Source organism: Salvia splendens, chromosome 12, assembly GCF_004379255.2.
Source record: "Salvia splendens isolate huo1 chromosome 12, SspV2, whole genome shotgun sequence".
Taxonomy (NCBI): domain Eukaryota; kingdom Viridiplantae; phylum Streptophyta; class Magnoliopsida; order Lamiales; family Lamiaceae; genus Salvia; species Salvia splendens.
The window spans coordinates 2469482-2480622 of NC_056043.1; the positions used below are offsets into that span (position 1 = coordinate 2469482).

At 34.7% G+C, this 11141-nt stretch overlaps 1 protein-coding gene across 2 annotated transcripts; it reads left to right on the forward strand.

Annotated features, from left to right (window-relative positions):
• The first annotated feature begins 7251 nt into the window (after positions 1–7251).
• On the forward strand, positions 7252–11009 carry LOC121757041 (protein ALTERED PHOSPHATE STARVATION RESPONSE 1-like). Of its 2 annotated transcripts, none has more exons than XM_042152512.1 (6): positions 7252–7930; positions 8341–9196; positions 9301–9485; positions 9618–9838; positions 9945–10275; positions 10364–11009. In XM_042152512.1, exons 2-6 carry the CDS (start codon positions 8398–8400, stop codon positions 10796–10798), a joined length of 1971 nt encoding a protein of 656 aa, XP_042008446.1. In that variant the 5' UTR covers positions 7252–7930; positions 8341–8397; the 3' UTR covers positions 10799–11009. The 2 variants fall into 2 exon arrangements, with proteins under 2 accessions (XP_042008446.1, XP_042008447.1); XM_042152513.1 differs by lacking the exon at positions 7252–7930 and adding an exon at positions 8043–8059.
• Positions 11010–11141: the final 132 nt, after the last annotated feature.

The following is an 11141-nucleotide window of genomic DNA, read 5'->3' on the forward strand; positions in this document are numbered from 1 at the left end:
TGGGCTGATGGGCCGTCACTGCTATTGGGCTTGTTTAGTCCGTACCCCATCAAAAAGTGTCGTAAAGCTCGTTCTACAATTGATTTTTTCATTCAAATTAAATCGAAGTTAAAGTTATACTAATAAACTAAAGAAAGCTGAAAATCAAATCAATAAATTGTAGTAGTGCTAATTAACTATTGTTACTCTATACACAATTCTCAAATTTATATGATTACGTAGGGTATAAGTGACTTCCTGATTTCTTTGGATTGTCTATGTAATTTAAGGACTTGAACTTAGACGAGAAAGTGTATATTGGTAAGACTATTTTACATAATGTAAATTGATTATTTTCATCATCATGATGAAAAATAAGTTTGAGCTCAACGAAAGATTCAATTTGTTTGATTAAATTTTAGGTGGTGTGATGCTTTTCGCCTCGAAAAATTAGTAACCATTACAAGAATGTAAAAATTGTAGTTGATTTAAGTATTGCCTTTATAATAATAAGTCAAAAACACATTATTGCAGCTATCAACCTATGTTTAGCAAATTACTAGTAGTTGGTGGATGAACTTTATGGTTTTATGATTTTGTGCTAATCCTAAACTCAACTAACTTTCATTATGAAATATGTTATTGTTATAAAATAGAGACAATAGTTACCCATATATTTGTCTTAACAATTTTTTTTGTCTCTTGCAATGATGTGCAGTTGTTAGAAAGATAATTATCGAACTCATAATTTTTTGTTAGAAATTAGGCAGATAAAGCAATAGAAAAAATAATTGTTTGAGTGCTTGAAATAAAGATGAGTGTCAACTTTTTGGTAAACAAGAAAAGTTGAAAAAACTTATGAATAATATGTTTTGAGCCATTCAAAATTTCATATATTATGTAATTATTTAAATATCTCTATCTCTGTATATTTCATGAAAATGAAAGGTAATATATGACATTTGTGTAGTGACAATATTCAACTCCTAACATAGAGTGTAGAGTTAATCGAAAATGTAATGAGTTTAAATTTGAAAATGACATTTAACAGCCAATCTAAACAGCCAAACAAGAAAATTCTTATGCAACGGAAATAGTTTTAATCAGAACAATACTCATTTATACAGCAATTAGTAATATTCATTTATATTTAGACTGAATTTAATGCCGCGTTTGCTTTAAATTAATTTAATTGGTGGTTTTATTAATAGGGTGGCAAAGACAAAGACGGGGTAAATACATAACTCATACAAAATGTATCACATTTGTTTCATATTAGTATAAAAAAGTTTGAAGTTGACATAAATCATACAAGAAGTTTTATTCGTGTTTCAGTTTAGTACATTCCGTTATATGTGTTTAAACGGTATTGACTTTTTGTTTATGCGAAGTACAAAATGTTTCATCATTGTTTCATGTTGACACAAAAAGTTCTATGATTGTTTCATATTGGTACAAAATTTTTTATCATTGTTTTATGGTTTGTACGTCATATAAGTAAAATGTTTAACACCGTTTAAATACATATAACGGAATGTACTAAATTAAAACACGAATGAAACTTTTTGTATGATTTATGTCAATTTCAAACTTTTTGTACTAATATGAAACAGAGATCGATACATTTTGTATAAGTTACGTATTTACCCGGCAAAGACCGAAGCTCCTCGAAATCGGCGCGCCATCCAGTCACGAGCCGCACACCCACAAATGAAAGAGAAAGATGTTTCCACGCGTGCGTCGCTGCTCCACGCCGGCTAATTCTCTCCCATTGCTCTACACTTCAATTATTTGTCTAGTTTTTAAAGAGAGTTAATAATCATTAAATTGTACATCTATCACCTCGTTCCTAAACATTAAACAAAAATAAGTTGAAAAAATATATAATAAATATATTATATTATTTTTAAAAAAAATATAAACGAGACACTTCTTTGCAGACAGATATTTATTCATGGACGATACTACTGTTCCATCCATGTTACCATGAATAACAACCTTACTTTGTCTATAAATAACAATCTTACTTTTTTCCCCTTTAAAACTATATTTAATTATTTTTGTATAGTAGATTAAAGTAAATTATTGAATATCAAATTTGAATGAATTTTGCAAAAATAAATAGTTACATAATGTACATATATGATTTAAAAATAGAGGAGAAATGTATAGTACTACATTATTTGATGTACTTTGAGAAAAAATTTAAAATATATATAAAAAAACTAAATTATTTACTATATCGTAAAATAAAAAATAAAGTAATCAAACTTTAAAAGTAAATTAATTCACAGGTTTTTGGAGTATTTTGATCCACAAAATTTTTTTTAACAATGATCTTATATGTGATTATATCTTAATCTTAGAGTTGGTTGATTATTTTTTTTTCTAATAAGAACCGTGTGTGTAATCTCAATAATTTAAAGACTATTTATGAATTTCACTTTTTGCAAAATGAAATTGATTAGAATTTATTCCTCGATCCTTACATTTGATTAAAATTGCAATAAGTATTAATGTAATTTGTTTATTATTATCACAGATTCAACATTATTAAATACAAATCCAATTAAACAGATAGTAACAAAAATTATTACCATCATTTGTATTAAATTCTATTTTCTTCTTTTGCTGCAATGAGTTGACTCCATTTAAACTTAAATTTAAACATTTTCTCTGATTAAATTACTGGGAATCAATCAATGATGCATTCTTCTAAATCCGGCAAATGAATTAATTTTACATTGAAATTTTAAAACTATGCATAACACGTCATGTAAGTTCACAAACCTAAAAAAATTACAATTTCGAAATGGTCATCTTATAATAATTAAACCATCCCTTAATTATTACGCTACATTAGATATAATGTGCCATAATATTGCTACGTACACGCAACGTTATGCACAATTATATTGTTATAAAATATTTTAGTAAATTAGTAAATTATTTTTTGTTTGTGTTTCTTTAAAAAAGTCATTAGTATTAACTTAATTCGTGAAATCCGGATTTAGATACGTAGATAGATGACAACCTATTAATATAATGCCGATGACAACTAAACAACAATTTGAATGGTTATATATACATGTGAGTGATCACGATTAACAATTAATCAACCACAACTATCTATATATTAGTAGTATTTACTAGTAAGTCATATCATTATTGTTTAATACTATGTTCTTCTAAGTTTCACATCATGATCTAATCCTCGCTTGTATTTTTTAAATTTTGCTTGAGGCTTGTTTATCATAATTGGGGGCCCAATTCATCAACCATGGCACTTAATATTATCAAATGGGCCCATTTCGTAAATGGGCCTCCATGTTTTTTCTATTGAAATCAAATTCGAGTCCTTAATTTTTGGTTGAGAACTTGATATATTATTTGTTGATCAAAGCTTAACCCATTTACACACAACGACAAATTTTAAAATATTTTTAAAGGTTCATATGAAATAATTATTAATCATTTTTTATAATGTGCATCCTAAAGAAAATTAAAAATAATAATAAACGACACCATGCCTTCCCAACATTGTCATTACCAAATACTACTAATAATTTGAGTGTACTTTTAACCTTTATTCAATATACTTGATAGAAAAAGCATTTCTGAATTGATTAAAATAATATTCCACTATAACTAAAATCCGAAAATATGAAACAATCCAACTCTTTTTTTTCCTGTCTATTTAAATAATGAAATAACGATTCCATTTCCCTAAAACCGCGGGCCCCATGCTTTCATCCCATGAAAATTCTATAAGCCAAATTGCATAATTCATCAATGTTTATTAGTGAACATTAATAATTTAATATCACATGCTTTTTTAACTACACAATTAATATAATATACACTAGTACGGTATTGCAGGCTGAATCTTTTTGGATGATGGTGAGAAACAAATAATTTATTATATGAATGCATCTAAAATAAATTTGTTTTTTCCCTTCCGTGATCCACAAACTTTGTTATTCTTGAAAATATAAATATCATGATTCGTATTCAAATAAAAACAAATTCACTTGCTAGTGATTGATTTAGTAAAATATTCAATTCATCTAACATATACTACATCAGAGAAACGATCTCCTATGTGAGCGCCTGCTGACGTGGCGCATCATCATCAAGTTTCTTTCTTTTATTTAAAATTTTATCTTAATATTCACTCATATTGTTAATCCTCCATTATTTTTAATCTCCATGTGAAATCTCAACTTCATCTTTCTTTTCCATTTTCCCAATTACCATCTCTTATCTGTAAATACTTTTTCCATTTTTTTTCTCTGGGATTAAGGGCATCCACAGTGCACATCCATCATCCGCGGACGATAGGGCTTCGACCACGCACCGTCCGCGGTATCGTCCGCCCCACTGCGGGTCACGCGGACGATGCAACGCATTTTCCTTTTTTTTATTTTTTTAATTCTTCAAAATTTATTATATATATACACCCAAACTTCACTCTTCCATTCACTCCACTCTTCCAATCTCACCCTTTCATACACTAAAAATGAATCCATGTGATTACCCAACTCCGAATAGTCCGATGTTCAGTGGTGGTGCACGGTGGCCGGGTACAGACCCTGATGAATACCGGCCCTTTAACTCCAACACCCAGTACCATCCCGATTTCAGTACGTATTCGTACATCTCACTGCAGGTGGAAGGGTAGGAGGATAGAATGCTGAAGTGGCGGAGTATAGGGTGCTCATAGCTCTAAACGCGGAGAATGATGTCATAGTATAAATGTGATTGTAAATTCTGATAAGTAGTAATTTGGACGAGAAAGAATGATGTTACCATTGATGTTTCTCCGAAAAAAACGAGGATACTTTTTAGAGTCAAAATCTCCTTTTGAATAACTTAAAATAGATCCAGAAAAGCTATTTAGTTTCACAAATTTTAGTCAGAAATTTTAGAAACTCATGTGGCGAGAAATATTGAAGAAAGCCATGGAGTGTGTGCAAACCTAATTCCACAGTAATCGCAGGCATGATTTGTAGTAATTCATTAAATTGTGAGAAGTGTTAATCCTAGGGTGAAAAAACACATTTGTGTATTTGAGGATATTTGATGACAATAAAGAAAAGATGGAACATCTTTTTTGGTCCACGGACATTGTCAAAGTATCATTTTAAGTCCGTAAACTTTGAAAATATCATTTTAGGTCCGTCAACTATGAGTTAATATCATTCGAAGTACTTTTTTACTATTTCCAAGTTTTTATGGATGAAAATACTATCAATACGGGTACATATTTGTAACACTGTGGCTATCGGACGCGTTATCATCCGCCACTGTGGCTCCGCGGACGACGGACGATGCGTCGTCCGCGCCCGACGCTTAGTCCGCGGTCGAACCGCGGACGATGCAACGCGTTTTATTTTATTTTATTTTTTTTCAAATTCGAAAATTTTGTTATATATATACCCCAGCTTCACTTTTCATTTGTAACTGTTCGATTAACTTTTAAACTCTCAAATTACGCTATAAAATGAATTCCGGTGGATACTCAAGTCCTAGTAGCCCGATGTTTGGAGATGGCGCACGGTGGCCGGGTACACAACCTGACGAATATCGGTTGTTGGATACGCACAACGCCCTTATGAAGTGTACGGATCCGGCCAGAGCCGAATTCCTCCAGAGGTTGATCGATGAGTTGAGCCGGAAGTTGGGGCTTTTGTAGGATAGTCAATTTTTTTATTTATTTCTAACATGTCTAACTTTTTTTATAATCAATTAAATTTTTGCCGTTCTCAGTTAATCGTTGTGTTTTTTCTAAGTTTGCATTTATATATTTGATAACATTTAAATTAATTAACAAAACAATAGTAAAATGTTTAGGGCGCCCCTTAGGGTGCTCCACTGCAGGTGAAATGGGAGGAGGATAAAATCCTGACGTGACGGTGCATCTAATTAACTCATCAGATACTCATATTTTTTGACTAATTTTCTAAATAAAGGAAAGACATTAATAGTACTACTCAAATAAGGTCATTTATTTATTCTTTATTAAAATTTATAAAAAGAACACTTTATAGCTTTATTCTTTTCTTAATTCTAAAGGTAAAGGAAAGCCATAAAGTTTTGGATCATCTCATTATACAAGTGGTTTGGCTGCATTCAATTCGATCTGTAAAAAAGCTTAGGTTTTTGAGTTGGGTGTCACACGTTTTTGGGTTTTTATTGATTAAATAAAGACGCTTTTGATCGGTAAAAAGGGCTGTCTACAAAAAGCTTGAGATACATTCTTTAGTGGTGTCAAATATTGATTTCAAAGTCGTCAATTAGTTACTACAAGTGTTATTATCTTCACCACTAAGCTTTTTTTTTCGACATGATATGTTATAAAAGATTGTCCTATTGATGATGGCAAAATATGTATACATGAACACGTCTCAAATCCTATTAACTATTAAAAAAATTTACTATTCACTAAACTCGTTAATTTTTGAACATTCATAAATTTATATTATAAAATTTTCGTCCCATAAAAATATGTGCACTTTCTTTTTTGTCCGTACCATAAAAATATGAGCATTTCATTTATGGAAAGTTATCACAATTTATTATTTATATATATCCAGTTATTTGCAACTTATACCACCAATAAACAATAACAATAATCTGGTTCCACTATCCACTAGCACTACTTTAATTACTATTACCCTCCTCATCCTTACTTTACTAATTTTGTCTTAATTCTCCATGCCATATTATATGCCTATATTTTTATTAGACGGAGGGAGTATAAAAAAGGGTTACCAGTCTCAGCAAAATGGAGTCATAAAATACATTTAACAAACATTAATAATAACCTATATAAATAACAAAAGATTTAAAAGTAAATGTTTGGAGTCCATATTATATCATAGAGTATAATTTTGTTAGTATAATTTATTTAGTCAATGTAAATGATACAGATTTTTTAAAATTATAGTAATATTTTGAATTCATGATTCAAATGGTTATATCTAATTTGAGGGTATCAGATTATCATTAAAGAAATACTACACTGCTATTATGAAATACACTGTTATTTTTTATTATCATCATTTTCATTTGACAACCGGAACAGACACGGGGGAGGATCCCCTGCTGTGTTAAAAAACACAGCAGGGGCTGCTGTAGTTTAAACGCAGGAATTATCAAATAAAACGCAGCATTTGGTTAAGAGAGATAAATGATGGGACGGCAGAATTTAAATGCATACAAGACGGATAGGCGGGCTTGGGGCGAGGACGAGGCGGGGAGGAATTAGCTGCGCCTATAGGCGCGGCGACCATAGTGGCGGACATCTGCCGCGGCGCTGTTGATTTTCGAAAAAAAAAATTTCCTCTGTTAATACCACTCCCCACCACCTATTTTTCACCATTTTCACAAAATCCATCCACTCACTATCTACACAACCACTCTGTAAAAATGCACCGAGGAGACGACGAATCATCTGACTCTCAGGAATCGGGCTATGGCAGCAATCCATCACATCTGTCGGGCTATCCTTCGCAGCCATCGGGATTTGACTCCTATGCTTCTCAGCCGTCGGGCTTTAATTATAAAATTTGGGGGCTATTGCAAGTGTCCACCATAGTAGCGGACATAAAATTTTGGGGTTGTGGACAACAAAACTGGGGCGGGGCTATTGGCGGACACCCTTAACTCCTTTCTTCATTCAAAATTCTTGGTTCTAAGCTTTTTTCTAGAGCTCATTCATCCCCCATTTTCTTTCTTGATACTGTATTTTTCTGCTGCAGCTTGTTGTGACATTGTCGCCTCTAAACGGTTCTGTGTCAGAGCCATTCTTTGTCTTTCTCTTTGTTTTCTTGAAAATAAATACCTATTGCATTACTATCTGGATAACTTTAGTGGTCCATATGGCCAAAGTTTTGATCTTTGACAACAAACATTTGGATTCTTCTGAGGTTTAATATTCCAAAATAAGGTGAACTGCACTTCTTTTTACTCCCATTTCTTGGAGTATTTCTTCAAACTATTCCTTACAAATTTTAGCTCAGTGTAATTTTTCTTTTAGTTTTGTGATCTCAGCAGAATTTTGGAGCTGAATAACAATGTACTATGCTATTTTGTCTTAACTCTTGTGGAAAACATACTATGTTTTGCTGGGAAGTACTGAAATTCTTGAGAGTTGAATTTTATGCTATTTTTCATGCATTTTTTGTGAGTATAGATATGCTGTGTGGACCATATGTTAGGTAGGATAGTTGCAATACTTTGCTTTGAGCTTAGGTTGTTGTCTTTGTTTTTTTCTTCCATGGAGATTTGGGGGGCTATGTATTCTGTTTGCTTCACTATCTTTGACAAATATTGATTTTGCTTTGCTATTATTTATAGTGAATGTAAAAGGCCTAACAGGTGGAAAATTTGTTATTATATCAAGATTTGGGGAAAATGGGGTGTGTTGCATCAAGAGTTGATAAAGAAGAGAGGGTGAGGATGTGTAAGGAGAGGAAGAGGCTGATGAAACAGCTCTTGAGATATAGGAAAGAGTTTGCTGATGCTCAGATAGCATATTTGAGGTCATTGAGGAATACTGGAATGACACTTAGGCAGTTTACTGAGCCCGAATCCTTGGAATTCGAGGACACAAATTCTGCTGCTGAATTCCCTGCGTCCCCTCCTCCCCCGTTGCCACCATCACCTCCGCCTCCGCCCACTTTTAGCCCTGATATAAGGAAGTCTGAGGTTGAACCGGGAGAGGCTCAATCTGCTGTGGAGGAAATCATTGAGGTCGATGAGGAGAGTGGTCATACTCCACCCCCACCAGTTCCTAGCTCGTCTTGGGAATACTGGGACGTTTTTGGTTCTGCCTCGGTGCATTGTGAGAGTAGAAGGGAGACGGTGGAGCAGGGCGAGGAGGAGAGTTGGAAGGATACAAATACTGAGTTCATAGATGAAGACGAGGAGAATGAGGAGGAGGAGGCAGATCTTGCTGTTGATGATATTGACATGCTGCCTCCTCCGGATACTGAGTTTGTTGATGATAGCTCGTCTATGATGAGCTGGCACACGAAGGACACTGCAGATATGGCTATGGTGGTTTGGAGGGGCAAGAAGAACTTGGCGGGCGTTGTCAAAGACTTGGACGAGTATTTCCTGAAAGCATCCGCTGTAGTGAAGGATATTGCTGTTTTCATAGATATTAATGCAGGAGGAACATTCCTTTACCAGAGTAGCAATGAGAATAAGAGTAATGGTTTTAGTTCTTATTTAGTTATATAAGTTAACTTTTGGTGTTTGTAAATATTTGTGTTATGCATAATCTGATTTCTTGTCTTTGCATCGACTGAGCAGGGAAGAAAAGCAATTCAGCTAAGGTCTTCAGTGCCTTGAATTGGTCGTGGTCGTCTAAATCACTCCAATCCACTAGAGAAACGGGAGATATGTTTGGATCCGGTGAGCCCTGCAAGCCCGGAGCTCACTGTATCACACTCGAGAAACTTTATACGGAGGAACAGAAACTCTATAAGGATGTTAAGGTAGTTTCCCTTAAGTAAACTATAGGAATTGCATTGGTTGAAGGAAGAAATATTACTAACTTTTTTGTTTGGTTGATGAATTATGTGGTGATTTTTCATTTATGTTTCTTGTGATGTTTCCTGTTTTCTTAGGAGGAAGAGATTTCTAAGGTGGAATATGGGAGAAAATCTTTGCTACTGCAAAAACTAGACGAAGAGCACGACTGGACCAAGGCAGAGAAGACACGCTCCATGTTTGAAAGTTTGCAATCTTACATCTCGTCTCTCCAAGAGTCGATTGGAAAGTCTTCTTCGACCATACTCACACTCGTGAGCAAGGAATTACACCCTCAGCTTATCACGCTGGCTTCAGGGTAAAAGACGAGCTGCTTTTGCGTTCCAACTGATGATGATAAAATCATGATATGTAGCACGTAGTAAGATTCTGTATCGTATACTGATGTGATCTCGTCTTCTCAGGCTGATGCACATGTGGCAAACGATGTACAACTCTCATCAAGTCCAGCATCACATATCTCAGCAGATGAGTCATCTCACGGATCAGCAAACCGTGGAGCCGACCACTGAATCCCAGCGGCAGGCTGCAGGCCAGCTGCAGACAGAAGTAACGTCGTGGCACCAAAGCTTCTGCAAGCTCGTGAAGTACCAGCGCGAGTATGTAATCACACTCTGCAAGTGGATCGAGCTCAGTAACTATGTCGAAGGCGCTAATAACTCTCACAGCGAATCACCAACGCTGCATGCCCTTTTGGACAAATGGCAGCAAGCACTGGATAAATTGCCTGATAAGGTATGATTCTTGAAAATTTGAGTGAAGTAATGTAAATCTTGTGATAAAATGTGTATAATTTGTCACAATATATTTGTTTCTCTTTCAGATGGTGGCTGATGCCATCAAGTGTTTACAGTCAGCTGTTCACTCCATCATCTTGCAGCAGCAACACGAATTCGACTTACGCAAGAGATCTGAGAAGCTTGCAAGGAAATTTGAGAGGGAGCTCACTTTTCTTGCAGAAATGGAGATGAAGTTGGGAGGGAGCATCTCTGTCGAAGATTCCAAGCATCCGTTAGTAGCCAGGCGAGCTAAGGCCAATGCTCTGAGGAGCTTAGCTGAAGACGAGAGGGGCAGGTACTCAAATTCTGTTAAAACGACCAGATCCATGATCCTGAAAAACCTACAGACAAGCCTGCCCAAGTTATTTCAAGCACTGGTGGTGTATTCGAGCGCTTACTGCCACAGCTTTGAGGCGATCCTCAGCGACTCGACAATGTCAGAATCGGACGACATGCAGACTGCAGCTTCAGAAATTTAACTTGGGAAGATGCAGTTCATGTTGTGCTTAGAAATTAGCAGACTTTTCTGTAACATGAGCTTTTCTTGATATATATATATATATATATATATGGATTTTGTTATCCAAATGTGGAATTTAATGTTGCAGGTGATATGCAGTGAGTTCTTACATTATAAGAGACATCCAACTACTCAAATTCATCAAAATGGAGTAATAATCTCGAGTTTTGAAGGGGTGTTTTCATGTGCTTAAAGTTCCCTTCCGGCTTCTCTTCGGAACAGGCTGGAAAGACGTGGAACGAGCCACCTATTCGGACCGAGTTTGTCGAGCAATTTGTAAAGGAAGCATTCCAAACATCTAA